The 24,319-nt window shown below is 41.2% G+C and overlaps 1 protein-coding gene across 2 annotated transcripts in view; it reads right to left on the bottom strand.

Moving 5' to 3' along the window:
* Window positions 1-24,319, bottom strand: part of LOC129834247 (leucine zipper protein 2-like) — a 175,450-nt gene that overhangs the window by 4,471 nt on the left and 146,660 nt on the right. For both annotated transcript variants that reach the window (XM_055899062.1, XM_055899061.1), the window contains exons 8-11: window positions 21,171-21,245; window positions 19,239-19,406; window positions 15,427-15,534; window positions 7,583-7,657 (exon numbers count right to left, since the gene is read on the bottom strand). In XM_055899062.1, coding sequence (XP_055755037.1) covers window positions 7,583-7,657; window positions 15,427-15,534; window positions 19,239-19,406; window positions 21,171-21,245 — 426 coding nt within the window. The remainder of the gene's footprint in view (window positions 1-7,582; window positions 7,658-15,426; window positions 15,535-19,238; window positions 19,407-21,170; window positions 21,246-24,319) is intronic.

Genomic DNA, 24,319 nt, shown 5'->3' with positions numbered 1-24,319 from the left:
TGCCTTGAGGCTTGCTGAGTTCTGCATCACACTTTCTATCAGTGGCCAAGCCTTTCATTGCCTGAAGTAAAGCCAATACAAACAACATATACCTGTACAGATGCAGGATCTTAATTTGATCACCCTGTTGTAGTGTATTTGAGGTTTTTAAAAAGCTTCTGAAGTTTATAATTTCCACGTTGACATTTCAGACTTGATTTTCCCTTACGAAACATGTATCAACCCCTACAAAAATGTCCATTAATTTTAATCCACACAATAATTCACATTTCCTCTTGCTGCAGGATTACTTTCATGCTGTAGCAAACTGGCTAAAATTAAACAAAATGGTTTTGTCACATGCTTCCTAAACAACAGTTGGAGACTAACAGTGAAATGCTTACTTAAGGGGCCTTCCCAATATTGTGAGAGAAACATATATAAAAACAATAACACAAGGAATAAATACATAATGAATAAAGATAACTTGGCTATATACACAGGGTACCAGTACCGAGTTGATGTGCAGGGGTAGGAGGTAATTGAGGTAAATATGTCCATATAGGTAGGGGTAAAGTGACTAGGCAACAGGATGGATAATAAACAGTAGTAGCAGCGTATGTGATGAGTCAAAAGAGTTAGTGCAAAGAGGGTCAATGTAGATAGTCTGGGTAGCTATTTGGTTAACTATTTAGTAGTCTTATGGCTTGGGGGTAGAAGCTGTTCAGGGTCCTGTTAGTTCGAGACTTGGTGCATCGGTACCACTTGCCGTGGGGTAGCAGAGAGAACAGTCTATGACTTGGGTGGCTGGAGTCTTTGACAATATTTAGGGCTGTCCTCTGACATTGCCTGGTATAGAGGTCCTGGATGGCAGGGAGCTCAGCCCCAGTGATGTACTGGGCCATATGTACTACCTTCTGTAGCGCCTTGCGGTTGGATGCCAAGGAGTTGCCACAACAACCGGTGATGCAAACAGTCAAAATGCTCTCAATGATGCATTTTAGAACATTTGGAGGATCTGAGGGCCAATGACAAATCTTTTTAGCCTCCTGAGGAGGAAGAGGCGTTTTCATGCCTTCTTTACGACTGTGTTGGTGTGTGTAGACCATGTTAATTCCCTTAGTGATGTGGACACCAAGGAACTTGAAGATCTCAACCTTTTCCACTACAGCCTCGTTGATGTGGATGGGGGTGTGCTCAGCCCTCCGTTTCCTGTAGTCCACGATCAGCTCCTTTGTCTTGCTGACATTGAGGGAGAGGTTGTTGTCCTGGCACCACTGACCTCCTCTTTATAGGCGGTCTCATCATTGTTGATGATCAGGCCTACCAACATCATGTCATCAACAAACTTAATGATGGTGTTGGAGTCGTGCCCCAGTGTTAAGGGTCAGTGTGGCGGATGTGGTGTTGCCTACACTCACAACTAGGGGGCGGCCTGTCAGTTCAGTCCCAGGGTCATGAGCTTATTGATGAGCTTGGAGGACACTATGGTATTGAATGCTGAGCTGTAGTCAATGAACAGCATTCTCACATAGGTGTTCCTCTTGTTAAGGTTGGAGAAGGCAGTGTGGAGTGCAATAGAGATTGCATCATCTGTGGATCTGTTGGGGTGGTATGGAGTGGGATGATGGCAGTGGTGGGCCGTCAGGGCCTGCAAGGCCTTCTCTGCTGGCCTAAACATCATCAGTGTTACACAGGAGCCAGCTAGCAGGCGTAGTGTGTGCACGTCTTTTGATTGGATTACCAATATTGAGAGGCAGGTCCTATGGAGATCTAGGAAACTGAATTTGATAAACAAATTAATTTGCGTACTACTTAGCTGTTTTTTCAACCCACAATGGCGGAAGGAGGAGAAGATATCGATTTGGTCGAGGATATAATTATAACGCCATTCACAAGACGAACTTTTCAAGAAAATTTAGACATTGTAAGGAGAGGTCGCCCGACGCCACAAAGCCTGTCACAGGCGGCAAAGGGCTTCGTTCGCTCGCCACTTTCAAAGTTTCAACTACGAGCGCTGTCAATGGCTCCTTGGCTCCGAGAAGCACTGCAAACTGTACTGCTTGGAATGCCTATTATTTGCAAGTGATCGATTTGGTGTTTGGAGCCACACTGGCTTTGCAAACTTGAGTTGTCTAACCAAGGCAGCAACGAGACACCAAAGTCCAGCTGGGCACTAACAAGCAATGGCACTTTTGAAAACTTTTGGGGACACCGGAGTGGATCTACAGCTCAAAGAACACGCGCGCAGGGCAACGGAGCTGCACAATGAAAAGGTGAAGGGAAATATTGAAAAGACTCATTGATTGTGTCATGTTTTTGGGTAAACGCTGTTTACCCAAAAATGTCAATTTGTCAATTTCAAGGTGACGCAACGCCTGGTTATACTGCGTTTCTGTCTAAATGTATAGTGTCTAGAGCCATGGCATCATAATGAGGTGGATTAATTCGGGTGGGACTGTGTAATACCTCACTGAAGGCCCAGGCCCCAGGCCCACGGCACGCCACTGGATGATGGTGTTGATGTGAGCCATGACATGCCTTTCAAAGCATTTCATGGCTACAGATGTGAGTGCTATGGGCGATAATCATTTAGACAAGTTACCTTGGCATTCTTGGGCACAGGGACTATGATGGTCTGCTTGAAACATGTACTGTAGGTATTATAAAATGGGTCAGGGAGATGTTAAAAATGTCAGTGAAGACACCTGACCAGCTGGTCAGCGTATGCTCTGAGTACGCATCCTGGTAATCTGTCTGGTCTTGTGAATGTTAACCAGTTTAACACACATTGGCTACGGCGAGCGAGATCAGAGATTCATCCGGAACTGCTGTTGCTCTCATGCATGGTTCAGTGTTGCTTACCTCGAAGCAAGCATAGAAGGCATTTCGCTCATCTGGTAAGCTTGTGTCACTGGGCAGCTTGTGGTTGAGTTTCTTTTTGTAATCCGTGGTCGTTTTTAAGGCCTGCCACAGCCGACAAGCATCAGATCCAGCTTCGTAGAATTTGATCTTAGTCCTGTATTGACAATTTTCCTGTTTGATAGCTCGTCGGAGATCATAGAGGGATTTCTTATAAGCGTCTGGATTTGTGTCCCGCTCCTTGAAAGTGGCAACTCTAGCCTTTAGCTCAGTGCGGATGTTTTTGGTTGGGATATGTACGTACGGTCACTGGGGGGACGACTTCGTCAATGCACTTATTAATGAAGCCGGTGACTGATGTGGTAAATTCCTCAATGTTATTGGATGAATCCCAGAACATATTCCAGTCTGTGCTAGCGAAACAGTTCTGTAGCTTAGCATCCTCTTCATCGGACCCCTTCCGTATTGAGCACGCCACTGGTGTTACCTGTTAGAGTTTTTTGCTTGTAAGCAGGAATCAGGATAGCTTTATGGTCTGCTTTGCCAAAGGGAGGGTGAGCCTTTAGTGTGTTTCTGTGTGTGTAGTAAAGGTGATCTACAGTTTTGTTGCCTCTAGTTGCACATGTGACATGCTGGTAAAAATGAGGTAAGACGGATTTCAGGTTCTCTGCATTAAAATGACCAGCCACGAGAAGCGCCGCCTGCGGATGTGTATGTATTTTATCCATGTCCTTGTTCCGACACGACTCCAGAGAACATAGGATAGTCTTGAACGGAGCTCGTCCAGTTTCTTCTCTAGTGATTGTATGTTGGCCAACAAAACAGAGGATATGGCAGTCTAGATGCTCGCCGACGTAGTTTAATCATGACGCCGCCGCTTCCTCTTTCAAGACCTGGGGATCATAACATCCAGAGCTGCTGGCTTACTGAATTCAAAATCTTTCTCCAAATTGAGGTTAGTGATTCTGTTCTGATGTCCAGAAGCTGTTTTCGATCATAGGAAATGGTGGCAAAGAAAGTTAAAATCATCATAAAAAAAAAACACATAAAATGGATGGGGGTGTGTACATCTTTAGGCTACATTTAACTTGTCACCTTTAGGGACGAACAAACTAAAATCAGTCTATCAAGGAAAACACACCCTGAAAGAAATATACATTTAAGAAAAAAAAAAAAAAAAAAAAGTGTTATTCTCAGTGTTTTTGAATGGTGACTACCCAACACGGCAGTGGAATTTAGGTTGACTTAAGGTCTCTTTTGCTCCCTCAGTCAGGCAGTTGAGCAGCACATGCTCTGGGTGGCTGGCCGCCACATGGCCTTATCAGTGAGGGATCAGCCCCTTTGTGAGCACCTCTCCCTTATAATCAGTCAATTTGACAATGACCACAGGAGGGAGAAAGCACTGGGCCTTTGCTTTCCCGTGACCTAACAATATTGTCATGTTCATTCTATTCAACCTTTTCTCGTCCCAGGTTAGTCTCTATTATAATGTAGTCTCTTTTACCAGGGACCCTGGTAAAAGACTCATAAGGTTAAGAATGAGGTTAAGAATAAACACTAGTTTGAATGCGGGTGGTATTACAGAGATCATACTGTAGGCACGGTATAGGTATAGCCATTTCCCCTGCAAATGGTTATAGAATCGATGGTAGTTGATCCTATTTCAGCATGACAGAGATGGAGAAATCTCACTTAAAATGCATGGCAGCGGCTCAGTTACACAGTGTTATACTACATTGCAATGGGATCTGTGTCGCTGTACCATCTGCCACATCCAAACAGGTGTGACACTGTTTCCTTATGATTGAGCGAGCCAGGCTTGGATTTGTTTGGCAGAGCGCAGTACAATCAATATCACAGTTCAGTAGATTGTGGTGGTATTTGCTGTAACAATATGTATGTGCATGCAATGTATTAATTTCACCTAAATATCCCACACAGCCCACATTGTTATTCCCATGGGGAGAAATGCAAGAGGCACCTTGTAGAATGGGTCTTATGCTATGTACACTACCGTTCAAAAGATTGGGGTCACTTAGAAATGTCTTTGTTTTTAAAAGAAAAGCACATTTTTGGTCCATTAAAACAACATAAAAATGATCAGAAATACAGTGTAGACATTGTTAATGTTGTAAATGACTATTGTAGCTGGAAACGGCAGATTTTTTAATGGAATATCTACACAGACATACAGAGGCCCATTATCAGCAACCATCACTCCTGTGTTCCAATGTCACGTTGTGTTAGCTAATCCAAGTGTATCATTTAACCTTTTGCCAATAGGTGGCGCAATTAGCATTTTTTATTTCTGGGTGTCGCCAAATTAAACTGCCTCGTGCTCAATTCTTGATCGTACAATATGCATATTATTAATTATATTGGATAGAAAACACTCTCTAGTTTCTATAGCCGTTGGAATTTTGTCTGTGGGTGACCCAAAACTCTTTCTACAGCGAAATCCATGACAGGTACTGCGATGGTCTGAGAGCGAAGCTCTGATTTCAGATCAGTTTTGAAAGTCTGTGTATATCCTATGGAACGACATGAACGGCACCCGCCTTCCCCTGGATGTCAGTAACCAATGAGAAGTGGAATGGGCTTGCTGCGTAGCTCTCAGAGGTTATAAAAGGCCAAGGAGCGAGAGGAGCCTTCCTTTCGACGCTGAGCATTGCGCAGAGAGGGACCTCAGGATGCCATTTTCAAACGCTCAATTTTAAACGTTAGATGTATCCATCTGTAATTTAATTAGACATAGGTGTTAGAAGCATCATAACGAAGCTATTTTAAACCGAGTTATATCAGATTATGCGAGTATATTGCTATTTTTCGGAATTTCCTCAGTATTGCGCCTTGAGGATTTGGACACGTTGGTGCAAAATAGCTATTGCTAGCTAGTGTTAGCTGCTATATCAGAAGTTGAATGCTACGTTTTACAACCAAGCAACGATTCTTTTGGACAAAGAACCACCATGGCAAGATTCTGATGGAAGCTCGTCGAAAAGTAAGAGCTATTTATGATGTTATTCCGTTTTTATGTGGAAAAATGTAAACTCAATAATGGTGAATAGTGACGCCGTTATTGCGTCACTAGTCTGGCTGTAACGCACACTGTATGTCTAGTAACGTTAATTTTAAAAATCTAACTCTGCGGTTGCATTAATAACTAATACATCTTTCATTTCATGTCCAACCTGTATTTTTTTAGTCAAGTTTATGAATAGTTTTTGATAAAAATATTTGTATTTTCAAAATGGCGCCGGCCAGATTGCTTGAGTAGTTGAACACTATTTCCATTGTGTAAGCACGATTTGTGCCGCTAAATATGCACATTTTCGATCAAACTCTATATGGATTGTGTAATATGATGTTACAGGAGTGTCATCTGAAGAATTCTGAGAAGGTTAGTGAAAAAATTAATATATTTTGGCGATGTTGAGTTATCGCTCTCTTTGGCTAGAATCAATGCTCTGGTAACGTTTGCATATGTGGTATGCTAATATAACGATTCATTGTGTTTTCGCCGTTAAGAAATGTTTTATGATGAGTAAATTGGTAATACACGTTGCTGTGTGTAGTAATTCTAGGAGCTTTGGTGAGATTTGTGATGCTGGCTGCAATGGCAAACTATGATTTATACCTGAAATATGCACATTTTTCTAACAAAACCTATCCTATACCATAAATATGTTATCAGACTGTCATCTGATGAGGTTTTTTCTTGGTTAGTGGCTATCAATATCTTAGTTTAGCCGAATTGGTGATAGCTACTGGTGTTGAGAAAAAATGGTGGACAAAGAAAACGGGTGTCTTTTGCTAACATGGTTAGCTAATAGATTTACATATTTTGTCTTCCCTGTAAAACATTTTAAAAATCTGAAATGGTGACTTTATTCACAAGATCTGTATCTTTCATTTGGTGTCTTGGACTTGTGATTTAATGATATTTAGATGCTACTATTTAAATGTGACGCTATGCTAGTGATGCTAATCAGTGTGGGGGGGGGGGGGGGTGGGGGGTGATCCCGGATCCGGGTTTCTGAGGCGGTAAAAGTTAAAAGGCTAATCGATCATAAGAAAACCCTTTTGCAATTATGTTAGCACAGCTGAAAACTGATGTCCTGATTAAAGATGCAATAAAAGTGGCCTTCTATAGACTAGTTGAGTATCTATGAAGCCTCCCGGCCTCCCACTCCTCTTTCTATTCTGGTTAGAGCCAGTTTGCGCTGTTCTGTGAAGGGAGTAGTACTCAGCGTTGTATGAGATCTTCAGTTTCTTGGCAATTTCTTGCATGTAATAGCCTTCATTTCTCAGAACAGGAATAGACTGACGAGTTTCAGAAGAAAGTTATTTGTTTCTGGCCATTTTGAGCCTGTAATCGAACCCACAAATGCTGATGTTCCAGATACTCGACTAGTCTAAAGAAGGCCACTTTTATTGCTTCTTTAATCAGGACAACAGTTTTCAGCTGTGTTAACAAAATTGCAAATTATAAACTTGGATTAAATAAAATAACGTGTCATTGGAACACAGGAGTGATGGTTGCTGATAATGGGCCTTTGTACGCTATGTAGAATTCCCATAAAAAATCTGCCGTTTCCAGCTACAGCAGTCATTTACAACATTAACAATGTTTACACTGTATTTCTGATCAATTTGATGTTATTTAATGGACCAAAAATGTGCTTTTCTAAGTGACCCCAAACGTTTGAACGGTAGTGTATATAAACATTTAAATGCTAACCTTCTGTTCAAGCAGCTTTTTACTGTCGGGAGAAGATTCTGTCTCCGTCTGGTTTTGGAAGCAACCCCCGCCAATCTGTTGTGAGACAAAGAAACACAAAATGTCATTGTAAATCTATGTAACTGTACCAGAGTTAGCTAAAGAGATCAATTTCATCCTAACTTCATAAGGCCTGAACAAACAAGCTGGTCTAATGAAAATGCATGAGATGAAAATAACTATTATACTACAGATTAAAACAATTTTCACGGTGTGCGTCCATGCATTCATGCGTAAAAGTCATACAAGGACATCATGAGCGCCAGCGTGAATATTTCAAAGACAAACTTGAATAAACAGAGTCTCTCACAACTAAAGCAGAATCCAACATTTCCTTTTGAACAGAACTACTTTACTCGTTACACTTACAGTGCTGTACTGTGGCTAAACTACCACAGATAATATAAAGACATACACCCCAATCTCTGTTTCTACCCTCCAGTGTGGGTCTTGGCAAATAGTATTTGAATTATGTTGTGAATGCCCCATCGTCTTTGCTTTCGTGGACGGTTACCACAGAATTCATATAGTTCAGTGGCAGTAACATTTGCTAAGAGTCACTCCTCAGTTTACAAACATGTGGCTTTCAGCAACATTTAACCAGGGCTCTAGCATTTTGGGGACCATAAGCGAGATTTGGTTGGGGGCCTCCTGACCTTGCAGGCGAAACGTTTTTGTGGCCCATCTCTTGGTGGCGGAGAGAAAAAATTGCAGGTTTAATGTTAATGTCCTGCAAATCTACACATTTTACCATGGGCCAGAGATAAAATGTTGCAGTTTTAAAATGAATTTAATGCAATTCTACTCATTTTTGCCATGGGGCGGAGAGAAAACGTTGCAGTTTTATGTCACGTGTGCTCCCTCTCTGGCCTCTAGGTCACCAAGCTGCTCGTTATGGCGCACACCTGTCATTATCATTACGCGCACCTGCGCGTCATCAGATTCACCTGGACTCCATCACTTCCCTGATTACCTTACCTATATATGTCAGTCCCTTTGGTTCCTTCCCCAGGTGTTATTGTTTCAGTTTCTTGTCTGTGTGCTGTTAGTGTTTCTTATTATGTTCTATTTATTTGATTAAAACACTCACTCCCTGAACTTGCTTCCCGACTCTCAGCGCACATCGTTACATTTTAAAGCACATTTCCTGCAATTCAACACTGTCACGCCCTGACCTTAGAGATCCTTTTAACTTCTTGCCACTTGTGGGGTGCCATTTCGACATAGCACAAATTTGTACCCAATTTAAACGGCCTCGTACTCAATTCTTGCTCGTACAATATGCATATTATTCTTACTATTGGATAGAAAACACTCTCTAGTTTCTAAAACCGTTGGAATTATGTCTGTGGGTGAAACAGAACTCTCTCTGCAGCGAAATCCATGACAGGAACTGCGAAGGTCTGAAAACTAGGCTCTGCTCTCAGATCAGTTTAAAGCTCTGTATGTATCCTATGGGTCGACATGAACTGCACCCGCCTTCCCCTGGATGTCAGTAACCAATGAGAAGTGGAATGGACTTTCTGCGTAGTTCCCAGAGTTTATAAAAGGCCAAGGAGCGAGAGGATCTATCTTTTCAACGCTCGCCATTACGCAAAGCAAGACCTCAGGATGGCATTTTGGAACGCTCAGTTATCGACCTTAGATATATCCGTCTGTAATTTAATTCGTTATAGGTGTTAGAAACATCATAACGAAGTTATTTTAAACCGAGTTATATCAGTTTATGCGAGTATATTGCTATTTTCGGAATTTCCTTAGTATTGAGTATAAAGTTTTGGGCATGCTGTTTGTTATAGCTACTTGTTAGCTGCTACTTCCGAATTTGAACACGACGTTTTACAACCAAGCAACAATTATTTTGGACAAAGGACCACTTCGCCAAGATTCTGATGGAAGCTCGTCCAAAAGTAAGAGCTATTTATGATGTTATTCCGTATTTATGTGGAAAAATGTAAACGTATTTGTCCGCCATTATTGCGTCACTAGTCTGGCTGTAACGCACACTGTATGTCTAATAACGTTAATTTTAAAAATCTAACTCAGCGATTGCATTAAGAACTAATTTGTCTTTCAATTGCTGTCCAACCTGTATTTTTTAGTCAAGTTTATGAATAGCTTTCGATAAGAAAACGTGCCTTTCCAAGATGGCGCAGGACAGATTGCTTGATTATTTGCCCACTAATCACGTTGTGTAACCACGAATTGTGCGGCTAAATATGCACATTTTCGAACCAACTCTATATGAATTGTGTAATATGATGTTACAGGACTGTCATCTGAAGAATTCTGAGAAGGTTAGTGAAAAAATTAATAGCGTTTGGTGGTTTATAACGTTATTGCTATTTTTGCCTTGAATCAATGCTGCTGTGTGACTGACTATTGTAGTAAGCTAAGATAACGCTATATTGTGTTTTCGCTGTAAAACACTTAGAAAATCTGAATTATTGGCTATATTCACAAGATCTGTGTCTTTCATCTGCTGCACGCTGTGTATTTTTAAGAAATGTTTTATGATGAGTAATTAGCTAATACACGATGGTCTCTGTAGTTATTCTAGTCGTTTTAGTGAGAGTTGGGATGGGGGCTGCAATGGTAAACTATGATTTATACCTGAAATATGCACATTTTTCTAACAAAACCTATGCTATACAATAAATATGTTATCAGACTGTCATCTGATGAGGTTGTTTCTTGGTTAGTGGCTATTTATATCTTTATTTGGTCAAATTTGTGATAGCTACTGATGCAGTAAGAAAATGGTGGAGTATGAGAGTGGTGTCTTTTGCTAACGTGGTTAGCTAATAGATTTACATATTGTGTCTTCCCTGTAAAACATTTAAAAAAATCAGAGATGATGGCTTGAATCACAAGATCTGTGTCTTGGACTTGTGATTTCATGAACATTTTATTTTATGATATCCCTGTAACTTTAGGCTAGGCTATGCTAGTCAGCTTTTGTGATGGGGGTGCTCCCAGATCCAGGTTTGTGAGGCGTTAGAGGTTAATTCTCTATTTGGTTAGGTCAGGGTGTGACTAGGGCAATCTATGTTTTCTATTTCTTTGTTGGCCGGGTATGGTTCCCAATCAGAGGCAGCTGTCTATCGTTGTCTCTGATTGGGGATCATACTTAGGCAGCCTTTTCCCACCTGTAGTTTGTGGGATCTTGTTTTTGGTACTGTGCTGTTTAGCCCTAATAGACGTTACGTTTAGTTTTTTTTCTCGTTTTTTCCCGGTGTTCATTTAATAAATTAAAATGTACGCCTACCACGCTGCACCTTGGTCCGATCCGTCCATCGATGAACGTAACAGATACCTTTTTATTTTATTAAAACACTCACTCCCTGAACTTGCTTCCCGACTCGCAGCGCACATCGTTACATTTTTAAAGCAAATTTCCTGCAGTTCGACACATTTTAAAAATTGAGGTGAGGAAAACGTTGCAGTTTAAGCACGTCTCCTGCAGTTTTACAAATTGGCCATGGGATGAAGATAGAATGTTACAGTTTTATAGCTCATTTCCTGCAATTCTACACATTTTGCCATGACTTGCTGTATGTCATGTTAATATGCTACATGTATCTGAGTATGCATGCCCAGTCAGTAATTCAGCCATGATTACTACAAGGTTTAGATACCTGGCTCAACTAACTTACCTAGCAATCTATAAAATGTTAGTAGACATGGGCTAATTGAGTGACTGTCAGTGACTGACATAACTACAGGAAAACTGCTGATGCACAACCACATGTCAAAATTGCACCTTCGAGAACTTGGGACCAATGTTCCCTCAAATTTCTTTCGTCACTGAGCAAATGACAGGTCTGCTGAGCGCAAAGTTGAATGTTGTGACAATTCTGTGTGAGTTTACTGTGAACATTGATGATGTACCTGCTTTGATGTACTGCTTTAACAGTGGCCAAGTAGGCTACTCTGGCTATATGATCATAATGTAGGCCTACTGTACCAAAATGGCCTTCCATAAACAACTATGGAGAAAATGCATAACATTTTAACATGGAAATAGTGGTTCTATCATTCAGCCTACAGTAGCAGTCAATGTGTGGTGTTCCATGAGACTTGAAACAAACATGCAGGGCTTGACATTAACCTGTTTATCCACAAGGAGGTGACTGAACATTTTGTTGTGTTGATAGATGCCCTTTACAAAATAAAATTTAATATTATTCCCATATCATTAGTAGGCAGAATCAGACAAATTATGCTACCCACTGCCTATTGACTACTTAGCTTAAAAAATGCGTGAGATGAAAATAACTATTATACTACAGATTAAAACATATTTCACTGTGTGTGTCCATGCATTCATGCGTAAAAGTCATACAAGGACATCACTGGCGGGATCCAGGTCTCTCACAACTTGCATCCTTTCATTGTTGGACGGAAGTAGAATCCAACATTTCCCTTTGAACACCCCAACGGGCTCTGGAGGCGAAGGTCGAGTCATGCATCCCCCAAAACGTGGCCCGCCAAACCGCGCTTCTTTACACCCGCCCGCACCAATCCATTTTAGAATATCGCTGTCATGTAACAAAATGTGGAAAAAGTCAAGGGGTCTGAATACTTTCTGAATGCACTGTAGGACCGAATCCAGGTGTTCGGTCACAAATGAGATCCCCAGAAAAGACACAAGGTCTTGTGACGTTGCACTTCACCTACTGTATATATACCTCTAGGAACTATAATGTTTATGCCTTTTTCTTCAGAATATATCATCTTAAATAAGTCCTAATAACATAACACCTACAGAACATGTTTTTTTTTTTTTTTGGGGTGGATCAGCTTAATATTGTGGAAAGAATGTTGCTTCCAATGTAATTGTCTGCATCATTTCCAATCCCCCATATTTTTTGGGGTAAATATATATATCCATACACGCATGCATACATATATACATATATACATACACATACCTATATAGACATACATACTTTTTTAAAGAATATACCTTTATTATTATTCCCCGCAACCCTACCACCGCTCCCCCAATTGGAGTAAACTAATAAACACTTCTGCTTTTACCTTCAATTTATACATCTTATACGTATTTTACAGACACAGACTACTTTATAATAGTACAGAACATGTTTTGGCTTAAGCCTGTCAGCAAAACCAATTATTCTAGTCTTCTGGTCTTTTTCGATTCTCAAATAGCTGATATTTCTCCAGCACTAGCCTTACCGACTATACCAGCCAACACAACTGTCTACTGAAGTTAATTAGGTAAGTGCAAATACATCTTACGATATTACCTGTGTACAGAAGTTTTAGCCCTAGAATTTCTAAGCAAACAGCTGGAGGCAGGGCTTTCTCCTATAGATCTCCATTTTCATGGAATGGTCTGCCTACCCATGTGAGAGATGCAGACTCGGTCTCAACTTTTAAGTCTTTATTGAAAACTCATCTCTTCAGTAGGTCCTATGATTGAGTGTAGTCTGGCCCAGGGGTGTGAAGGTGAACGGAAAGGCACTGGAGCAACGAACCGCCCTTGCTCTCTCTGCCTGGCCAGTTCCCCTCTCTCCACTGGGATTCTCTGCCTCTAACCCTATTACAGGGGCTGAGTCACTGGCTTACTGGTGCTCTTTCATGCCGTCCCTAGGAGGGGTGCGTCACTTGAGTGGGTTGAGTCACTGACGTGGTCTTCCTGTCTGGGTTGGCGCCCCCCATGGATTGTGCCGTGGCGGAGATCTTTGTGGGCTATACTCGGCCTTGTCTCAGGATGGTAAGTTGGTGGTTGAAGATATCCCTCTAGTGGTGTGGGGGCTGTGCTTTGGCAAAGTGGGTGGGGTTATATCCTGCCTGTTTGGCCCTGTCTGGGGGTATCGTCGGATGGGGCCACAGTGTCCCCTGACCCCTCCTGTCTCAGCCTCCAGTATTTATGCTACAGTAGTTTATGTGTCGGGGGGCTAGGGTCAGTCTGTTAGTCAGTATTTCTCCTGTCTTATCCGATGTCCTGTGTATATTTAAGTATGCTCTCTCTAATTCTCTCTTTCTCTCTCTCTGTCTTTCTTTCTCTCTCTTTTTCTTTCTTTCTCTCTTTCTGGGACCATGCCTCAGGACTACCTGGCCTGATGACTCCTTGCTGTCCCCAGTCCACCTGGCCGTGCTGCTGCTCCAGTTTCAACTGTTCTGCCTGCGACTATGGCACCCTGACCTGTTCACCGGACGTGCTACCTGTCTCAGACCTGCTGTTTCAACTCTCTAGAGACCGCAGGAGCGGTAGAGATACTCTTAATGATCGGCTATGAAAAGCCAACTGACATTTACTCCTGAGGTGCTGACCTGTTGCACCCTCGACATCCACTGTGATTATTATTATTTTACCATGCTGGTCATCTATGAACATTTGAACATCTTGGCCATGTTCTGTTATAATCTCCACCCGGCACAGCCAGAAGAGGACTGGCCACCCCTCATAGCCTGGTTCCTCTACACCTGCATTGCTTGCTGTTTGGGGTTTTAGGCTGGGTTTCTGTACAGCACTTTGAGATATCAGCTGATGAAAGAAGGGCTTTATAAATACATTTGATTTGATTTGAGCACTCTGCAGAAATATTGGAAAACACTCATCGCTTCACTGAAAACATCACAGAACTTGGTGAATTAATTGTCTGTTTGGATAAACATGATGTGCAAAAATGTTTATTGCTCTAGGCTTCTTTTGCTTTAAAACTATGTTGGGATACATGTTCTTAAACTTGAACTTTGACTGGTTAGAAGGATCCTAAAAAGAGTACACGGTTGTTTCAGAACACCATTTTGCAATCCCCAAGCTCATTAATTTTGTATGATACAGGAATATTAAAAGTGCCAAGGGTGGTTGGTGAAGCTGCCTATAAAGAGGAGATTTAAGGATTGCAGTAAAACAATTCCTAAATGTGCACATTGTAAGAGAACACATGGTAAAACTTTCTATGAGGCACGCAGCACACACACACGATGTCTTATAAATGCATTTATCATGCCTTGATGTACACTTATAGCGCATTATAACAGTTGTTATAAACTGTCATAACTCATTTCTAATCTATCTTCCCTCTCTCCATCTCATCCAATCACACAGTGGAAGAAAAGTAGAACTTGACAGGACTCTTTGCTGCAGGATTTCCACTTTTACGGCCCTGACAAAATGATATCATCAATAACACGACAGGAGCGAACATTGTTTTTGGCACAGGTTCATTACCGGACTATCTTTTTGACACGTTTCTCCATAGAGGGTAATTTTGTCTCTGGAAAGGATCCCTCTGGACCGTGCACTGTCTCTCCCCAGCGTCCCCCCGCCTCATTTCTGTCATGGTTATTGATAACCACATGTCAAGAAGAACCTTCCTCCCTGGAACTGTCCCTTCCCTGCCGCCTAATCCAATAGAATTGGGCAGTCGTATTTGGCTTCCTCGTCCACGGATCTTAACCATACATACAACGCAGACCGTGAGATCGCATTCGTCTAATAAAAGTGGCTTGAGTTTGTTTGTTTGTGTCTTCAGCGAAGACCGGCTTGATTTCTTGAACATACAAACATTAACAACAAATAATTTTTCTCCAATGACATTGAAAGCCTGCCCCAAGCCTCACAGACTAGTTGTTGATTGACCCAGATCCTGTGATCTGAAATTAGCCACAGTGCCGGTGTAACACTGTGCAACGTTTTGGGGTAAAAGTTGCCAGTGATCCGTAATGACTGAAGGATTAAAAGGAATTTAATGAACAGAAGAACCTGCTGGATTGGGGCCTGAGGGTCACAAATAGGCTATTACATATTAATTACTCCAAAGGTTCACCTTTTCCATCTGGCAGTCCTTGACTCCGGGACTACTTTCTCTCCTCATTACCCCAATGTTCGCAGGCGATTTACTGGCTGTGATGATTCTCTGCACTTTCGGGATATCCTGCGAGAAAGAAGTGCAGGAGAGAAAAGGAAATTCTAAATATGGAAGGTGGAACATGACAGGTATGGATAAGATTGGTATAAGTCATGACACACAGTGCATCTCTGTTGAAATAGGCCATGACAAGAGATTTGGTACCGAGGTGCATTTAAAGCGGTTTGTTTTTCATTGAACTGGACAGCCCTGAGCATTTTACTTTGCTTATACCACAGCTACTTCCCATAGAGAAAAATACAGATTTTTTATCAAATTTAAAGTTATTTTGAATTTGCCTCTTGAAGTGACCTATTTCAACGTACGTATCATGAATTATTTCAGTTCTTTTTGACAGAATCCGTCAGGACCAGGACAATTCAATGGAACAGCGATGGGGTATGAGTGCCTGTTGAAATGGTTTTCTGCTCCCAATGGTCCTGCTACTCAAGGGGCACAAGAGATGTCATGTCTTTAGAAATTCATGCATGGATGGCTGGCCTGGAGAGTTCATTTTCTGTTCTCTCAACAGCTCTCACAGCACATCGATCTTAACAGAAATATTAACAAAAACAACTATAACATTTAAAATAGTTTTCGCAATACTTCACTCTGCAGTTTCATGGCATGTGTTGCACACTTCCCTTTCAATCTGCATGAATTATTCCTGTCCATCTCATGGACTTCGTTAAAAGAGAAATTTAAACTCATTCAAATTAATGTTGCATATTTTAAGAAATCCAATGCGTTCTGATCATAGCAATACTTCTCTACACTGTAAAAAATAAATTTAAAAAAGGTACAAAAAAACCTCACTGTTTACCGCCGCAACTGATTTCAGCTGGAGAAACCATCAACAAGTCAAAAGGAAAGTTCAGAGAGGAAGCCAGCAAATAAATATCCAGCTGTTTCTTTAGGCAGTAGATTACTGCCCCAAGCATTCCACAGAATCCACATTCCACACATCATCTCCCATTACTTGGAGGAAAATTGCATGCTATCACCACCACCACATGACTTGGCTTCCTCCCTCGGCCTGTTAAATATGAAGAGACTTCCACCCTGATCTTGTTGATCCCGGCAACCTCTCACTAATGAATCTCTCACCAACAGGGGATTGTGTCTGCAGCCAAAGACTGAAGTCTTATCTAGTAATTGTTGTCTAGTGGAGCTTAAGGCCCATTACGTTTAGAAACGTAAACACCAAACATGATGCTGAGAGGGTAGCTGGTACACACAAATATCCCAGTACTTATCCACTTTGGAATCCAAAGACTGAAAGTGGGTTTTAGCATAAGATTGCTTGCATAAGCATTATATTTTGTAAGCTGTAGAGGAAATAATGGTAGCCCTTCAAACCTTTCTCATTTCAATGATGCAATATTATATTGCTTTCTGTGCAAAATAATTGTACCTTTTAATCACAGACAATAATGGACCTTGTCAGGCTAGTCTGGCATACTAACACGTATCAGCATGTCCAACAGAATGTGTTTAGTAGCTATTCATTTCTATTAAATACTTAATAGATAACCAAATATGCAACGGAAACTGGGCCATGAAAGGGCTGATGGAATACATTTGGTTACATTTGTAAGAGGCCCGGCTTGCCTGAGCATATTGAGCCCATTCGAGTTGGCCTCCCGCAAAAGGAGGAAACATTGCATGGCAAATCAACAAGCGAAATGTGGGGTGGTGTTAACGTTTGTCAGTGGTCCCCATCTTTGACAGCGATTTATATTAGATGTGGGCCCCTTTACATTGAACAGACAGCGACAACAGATAGGGAGGACTAGTTATCTTTACAGTGAGGAGAACCATCTTTGATTCACCAGGCAGGCAGTATCCGTGGTTACAGCAGCGGATGGCCGTAGTGACTGCTCAGGATGGAGTGGAGCTATCTGTATGCTAATCAAGTGAGAAGTAAAAATCTTGATTTGCATAAGCAGATCCCTAGCACCTGTACGTATGTTTTCCCTCAGTTGTCTTTCCTTTTGTCAGACACACTACCCTCCTTCACCCACCACCCTCAACCCCCGCAACCCCCTTCATTTGGCTTGGAACATGAGACGAGGCCCAGAACATTTCACTCGCATCGGCTGTAATAGAGTCATCCTCTGCCATTGTGAACATTGACTATAGTTTATATCTTTGGAGATAAAGTGTCCATTACATTTTTTGCTTTATGTGGTGCTTCCGTGTGGAGGGGTATTGGAGCGTTCTCTGAAAGAGCTGTAAAGTCCTCTGGGTGGCACATAGCTAACGTCAAGGCTCTTAGCTTGACACCCAACACACAGAGGCAGAATGACTTCCGACTGCATCAGGGATTAAAGCCTCTTTGAAACAGGATTGCTCACTAGGATCAGGGCCAATAAGAAATCGCAACAGAGCTGTGATTGACTTTGAATATTCTAATTTTGATATGACTGCAGTAGCTGACTGATATGACCTGTGATTAGGTCCGACATGACTTTGCACAGCGTATAAATGAAGTGAATGGGATGTTGAAGACGTGGATGTCAATTATGGCAGTCCCCCGCACCTCTCTGATTCAGAGGGTTTGGGTTAAATACGGAAGACACATTTCAGTTGACTAGGTACCCCCTTTTCCCTTTAGTTCAGAACAGATGAATGTGATGGAAGAATTGAGCTCAATTTCGTTTTCATGTGAAAAAGTACAGTCACTGAGAGGGAGGCCGTAAATCTTTTTTTTTCTTTCTTTCTTTCTTTTTTTTTTTTTTTTTTTTTTTTTATAAAATCTGTGCCCTCAAAGGATTCATCCTCTTTACAACGCTGCTGACAAACTTTGCTACATATCCTTGGGCAGAGTAAGACACAAACCTTTATTTATACTCTTTATGAGGTAAATCACTTTTCTATTTACCGTGGAAAGCTACTAATGATAAGCTAATCATGATCTAGAAACCTGCTCCATTACAATTCACATTTATTTTTCTTATCATCCATTTTTTTTGTGTGGGTGGAGGATGTTAGGCCTATATCTTGTGACAGTACCTACCCAACTAATCAGAGTGACAGCCAGGTGTCAGTATAACAAATCAGCTGTCAATCCTGTAAGCTAGTTGCTAATATCGCCCCTCAAAAGAAATCCTTACTGATCTTCTCTATAAATCACTCACAACATATCCAACTTTGAGTTATTGTGGCCTGTAGGTGTTTCACTGTGCACTCTATCATAGTGACCGTTTTGACTGAACACGTGCGTATAGAGGTTCCCCAGGTTAGTCCTCCCTTAAGTCATAATCCTGTTTTCAATAGATAACCTTTCCCTTTGCCACTGTCGGCCTTGGTTCTCACAGGGGATTAAGTCATTTTGTTAAATGCTCTATGAATACGACTTTGAAAGACATTCAACAAAGAATGTGTCACATTTAATTATAATGTTTATTGAAAACAAGTGCTGATAGCACACCCTTACATTTCAAATAATTGGGTCTTATTTTCCTGGCAATAGAGTGTGAAGAGTAACATAAATTACACAAAAGCCTGCTGTATTTGGACATGTTATTATTTTGAACGACTTCTGCAATCCTATTTGCCCGACTATTGTCTTTAGTAGTAATTATGTTCGGAACAACTCCTCTACAGGGACTGACACTGGGTGCATTCGATTGAGAAATGGGTACTTTGCTCTGTGGTCGTCACCCCGAAAATCTGCTGCAATGTTTATGCCTATTGCTGTTCCTCTCAACTGGCGGGAGTTGCATTACCTTGGCGTGTGGCTGCTGAAAGGTGACTCTGGAGCTGTTGACGAGCGAGGAGTATCTGAACAAGTGGGTTGTGGTGGTGGGGAACCTGTGGCTGCTGGTGCGCTGGTTGTGCAGAACAGCAGAGAAGCAGATGTGCACTGTGTCCTTCAGTGCCTTCAACTGAGACTCCTGTTCCAAGCAACAGAAGCAAACAGATATGAGTCTTTGACCATCCATCAATGTAACAGTAAATAACAATCACTGGGGCTTCCCTTTCTACATTCATCTGACAATTCCCTCAATTACACACCAATTATTGTATATCCACTCACTGATAAAATGTAACCGGTATCAAATCACATTTTTTTGGTCACATGCGCCAAATACAACAGGTGTAGAGTTTACCGTGAAATGCTTACTTATGAGCCCATTCCCAAAAACGCAGTTAAAAAGTAAGAAAAAGATTTGCTAAATAAAAACTGAAATAGTAACACAATAAAATAACAATAACGAGGCTATATACAAGGAGTATCAGTACCGAGTCAATGTGCATGGGTACGAGGTAGTTGGGGTAATACAGTATGTACATGTACAGTTGAAGTCTGAAGTGTACATACACCTTAGCCAAATACATTTAAACTCAGTTTTAGAAAATTCCTGACATTTAATTCTAGTAACAACTCCCTGTCTTAGGTCAGTTAGGATCACCACTTTATTTTAAGAATGTGAAATGTCAGAATAATAATAGAGAGAATGATTTATTTCAGCTTTTATTTCTTTCATCACAATCCCAGTGGGTCAGAAGTTTACATACACTCAATTAGTATTTGGTAGCATTGCCTATAACATGTTTGAGTTGGGTCAAACGTTTCGGTTAGCCTTCCACAAGCTTCCCACAATAAGTTGGGTGAATTTTGGCCCATTCCTCCTGACAGAGCTGGTGTAACTGAGTCAGGTTTGTAGGCCTCCTTGCTCGCACATGCTTTTTCAGTTCTGCCCACAAATTGTCTATAGGATTGGGGGTCAGGGCTTTGTGACGGCTACTCCAATACCTTGACTTTGTTGTCCTTAAGCCATTTTGCCACAACTTTGGAAGTATGCTGACCCACTGGAATTGTGATACAGTGAAATAATCTGTCTGTAAACAATTGTTGGGAAAATTACTTGTGTCATGCACAAAGTAGATGTCCTAAACGACTTGCCAAAACTATAGTTTGCTAACAAGAAATTTGTGGAGTGGTTGAAAAACGAGTTTTAATGACTCCAACCTAAGTGTATGTAAACTTCCGACAACAACTGTATGTAGGAGTAAAAGTGACTAGGCAAACAGGGTATATAATAAACAGAGTAGCATAGGCGTGTGAAGACTGTGAACGTGTGTGGCTTCAATATGCATGTGTGTGTTAGCGTATGTAGTGTGTGTTGGAGTGTCAGTGTAGTATGTGTGAGTAGAGTCTAGTGAATATGCATAGAGCCAGTGCAAGAGACGTCAGTGCAATAAAATAAAGAGGTACAAATAAATAATAAAGGGCGACAATATAAATAGTCTGGCCATTTGATTAACTGTTCAGCAGTCTTATGACTTGGGGGTAGACGCTGTTCAGGAGCCTTTTTACCAGCCATTCCACAATTATGCATTCATCCCTACACCTACTGTAGAATAGCACAATGAAACTCCTTCGAAGCGTCCATAAATATAAATAGGGCCATGAAAACTGTAGGGCACAAGCGTAGTCTCATGCCATCCATTTATTCATTTAGTAACTTAGGAGCAAAAAGCTACACTTAAAATAGTTTGGCAGTGCAAAGCATTTCAATAGGTTAGAACGAGAACATTATCCCCGAGAAGAAATGAAGAGGAGAAACACAATACAAACAAGAAGTGACCAAATATCAAAGTGAAAGACTGAAAAGTGATGGATTACAATGAAATAACGTTCTAATGACATCCACCTTGTCCAGTGCGGCCTTTTCCAGCTCTTCTTTGGCAATGGTTAACTTGTGCTCCAGATCCATTAGCTGCTGTCCCTGCGGAAAGACAAGATACTTGAGCTGAAACAGTTGTACTCTTGCAAACACAGCAATTTCCTAACCTACCGTGTCTTGACTACTAAATATAGGTTATGCAGTCACTTCAGTCAGAGGCGCTTGCTAAGACTTGCTCTGCGTGGGTTCATCACTTTTGTGTTCCTCTCAAAATGATTACACCAAAGGCCTACAATAAAAACATGACAGAATCAAGAAGATTTGATTGAACATGGCTCAATTACAGTACATACCAAACTGTTTGAGCAATAAGGTGAATTGGGATAATGAGTTTTACTTTAAATCGACTGATATATCACCAAACTACCTTTTTACAATCCATGAAAAAGGCAGAATATTTCTGCAATTGCAAGTTCCAGTATTCCAACATAGTGAAAATGTAGCCTACAGTCTGGCTTTTAGGATTACGAACACCCTTCTGCTTTTAACAAAATAAATACATATCCGCGACTTATCCGTGTACGATGTGGTAACAGTAAGCCAAGCTATACACTGCTAGACACCTTCCGCTCAAAAGCGTCCCAATGTGTAGACCAGTACACTTCATGGTTCAAACTTCAGGGTTACATACTACAGGAGGATAAGGGGGAGTCAATTTATTCAAGACCGTCTCGACTAAAACATGATGGCTCTTCACCAACGGTTTGATCTTGTCAATGAAAAAAATGGCACCGGTAGAACCATCAAGCTCGAGAGCATGGGTTGAGGTCAACTCGATCTCAACTCAATTAAAATTCAATCCATAAATTGGACATTTCAAAAAGGGTGGTTTCTATTCGCCCTATGAACAAATTTAATCTGATTCATTATGTGAATTGACTGAGTTCAAATGAATTGATTCTAGAAGGACTCATTACAATTTTGAGGAACTCATCAGGGAAGGAGGACATGCTTAATAGGAGGGGATTTACAGAGGGTGTGTAAAATAGCCCGGGTGATGGACTTCACATTGTGAAAGTTTATAGCGCGCCTTTTACAGGGCTCTCCGAATGATATACTGCACAAGCGTATGTTCACAAATTACAAGGTCAACGTCTTCTGGCATGGAAAAAGCTCAGGTCTAAATGTTCGACCGTGAATATGTGTAGGAGACTATATGTGGGGGTGTCAGTTCACGTAAGACCTATGGCTATTATGGAGATGTGTAGTGTTGCATGGTGTACATTAGCACATACATGCTACATCAGACTAATCGAAAATGTCCTAATATGTCCAGGGACGGCGTAAAGATTATTTTCATAGGGGTGCAGGATTTTTTAAAAGCCTACATAGTTATGTTTCTGCTTATAATTTCAGACATTTAGTTGGCTACTTATTACTCAACTTGGCCTCACTAGACGTTTAGGGACCGGGGAGAAAATCTTAACACAGGGGAATGAATATTCCCACGCAAAAGGACATCAGTTTGACTGCTTTTGCTTTTAAGAAAATGAAGGCTGTGAAAAGGATCCAACGTGCTTCTGATAATATTTCAGTTCGTCTTGGATGCATAACGTTATGTATCTTCCTCATCCCATCCCCCTCGGGAGACTGAAAAGATTTGGCATGGGTCCCCAGATCCTCAAAAAGTTCTACAGCTGCACCATCGAGAGCATCCTGATCGGTTGCGTCATTGCCTGGTATCTCAACTGCTCAGCATTCAACCGTAAGACGCTACAGAGGGTAGTGCGTACGGCCCAGTAAATTACTGGGGCCAAGCTTACTGCCATCCAGGACCTACATACTAGGCCCCCCCCCCCCCCCCCTTGTTTTCATACTGCTGCTACTCACTGTTTATTATTTATGCATAGTCACTTTACCACTACCTACAGTACATTTACAAATTTCCTCAATTACCTCGACTAATGTGTACCCCCGCACATTGACTTCGTACCAGTACCCCCTGTATATAGCCTTGTTTTTGTGTTACTTTTTTAAATGTATTTGTTGGTTAATAAGGGATTGTAAGAAAGCATTCCACGTTAAGGTCTACACATGTTGTATTTGATTTGATTAAATATTTCTACACTCCTGTTCCCGAGACAAAATGTACATTTGCACGAAATACTTAATTTTGCACAAGTTCATTGAGGTTGGCCTACAGTCATTGTCCAGTTCAGTTACTACTCCATTTAACCCATCTTAAATTCAAAGGTGCGGTAGACCATGGGGTGCTGCCGCACCTGCCACACCCCTACTTCCGCCATCGCTTAATTAAAACTTAGGGATAGCCCCCTTTTTTTCAATTTTCACCTAAAATGACATACCCAAATCTAATTGCCTGTAGCTCAGGCCCTGAAGCAAGGATATGCATATTCTTGGTACCATTTGAAAGGAAACACTTTGAAATTTGTGGAAATGTGAATTGAATGAAAATAATATAACACAATAGATCTGGTAGAAGAAAATACAAAGAAAAAAACAAGCAGTTTTTTTCTACCACCATCTTTGAAATGCAACAGAGGTCCCAGTTCTAACCATCGCTCTGGTTGTAATTCTGATGGCGTCCACAAGATGGCAGCAGTGTAAGTGAACATTTTCAGACGCATAACTCGAAGTATGAGCAAACTACATGACATTTAGTGTGAAGTCACCCAGGTACATTTGGGCAAATCGTGAAGAAGACATTTGCATTCATATTACATTTCTCTGCAAGAACATCGTCAAATCTGTATACTTGGACCTTGATTTAGCTTTTCCAGTATTAGTAGCCATATAAGTTCAACATTTGCAAAACAACCAGTTTTCATAACTTCATAACTCTGAATATTCTTATAATTTTTGGCCGAAAGGAAAGGCATGCTGTTGCACAAGGTTAGCAGATACATTTTATGACATATACAGGGTGTCCGGATACTCCCGCTCATTGGCTATCTAGCTAGCTTTGTTTGACCCCGATTGGTGATTATTTGACAAAGTTAGAGTCGATCAAGTGAAGACCGTCCGAGTCATTGGCGTACCATGAAGGCGTCGCTCTCTGACCAAATTTGGTGTCCTATAGGATATACTACACCCCTAATGATATAGTGAAGTCTGGTTACGTTCTAGCATCTCTGAGGAATACATACAAACGTGAT

The sequence above is a fragment of the Salvelinus fontinalis genome, chromosome 35 (assembly GCF_029448725.1).
Source record: "Salvelinus fontinalis isolate EN_2023a chromosome 35, ASM2944872v1, whole genome shotgun sequence".
NCBI classification, from domain to species: domain Eukaryota; kingdom Metazoa; phylum Chordata; class Actinopteri; order Salmoniformes; family Salmonidae; genus Salvelinus; species Salvelinus fontinalis.
The sequence above is the reverse complement of the archived record's forward strand: the minus strand, read 5'-3'. Positions and strand labels throughout refer to the sequence as shown.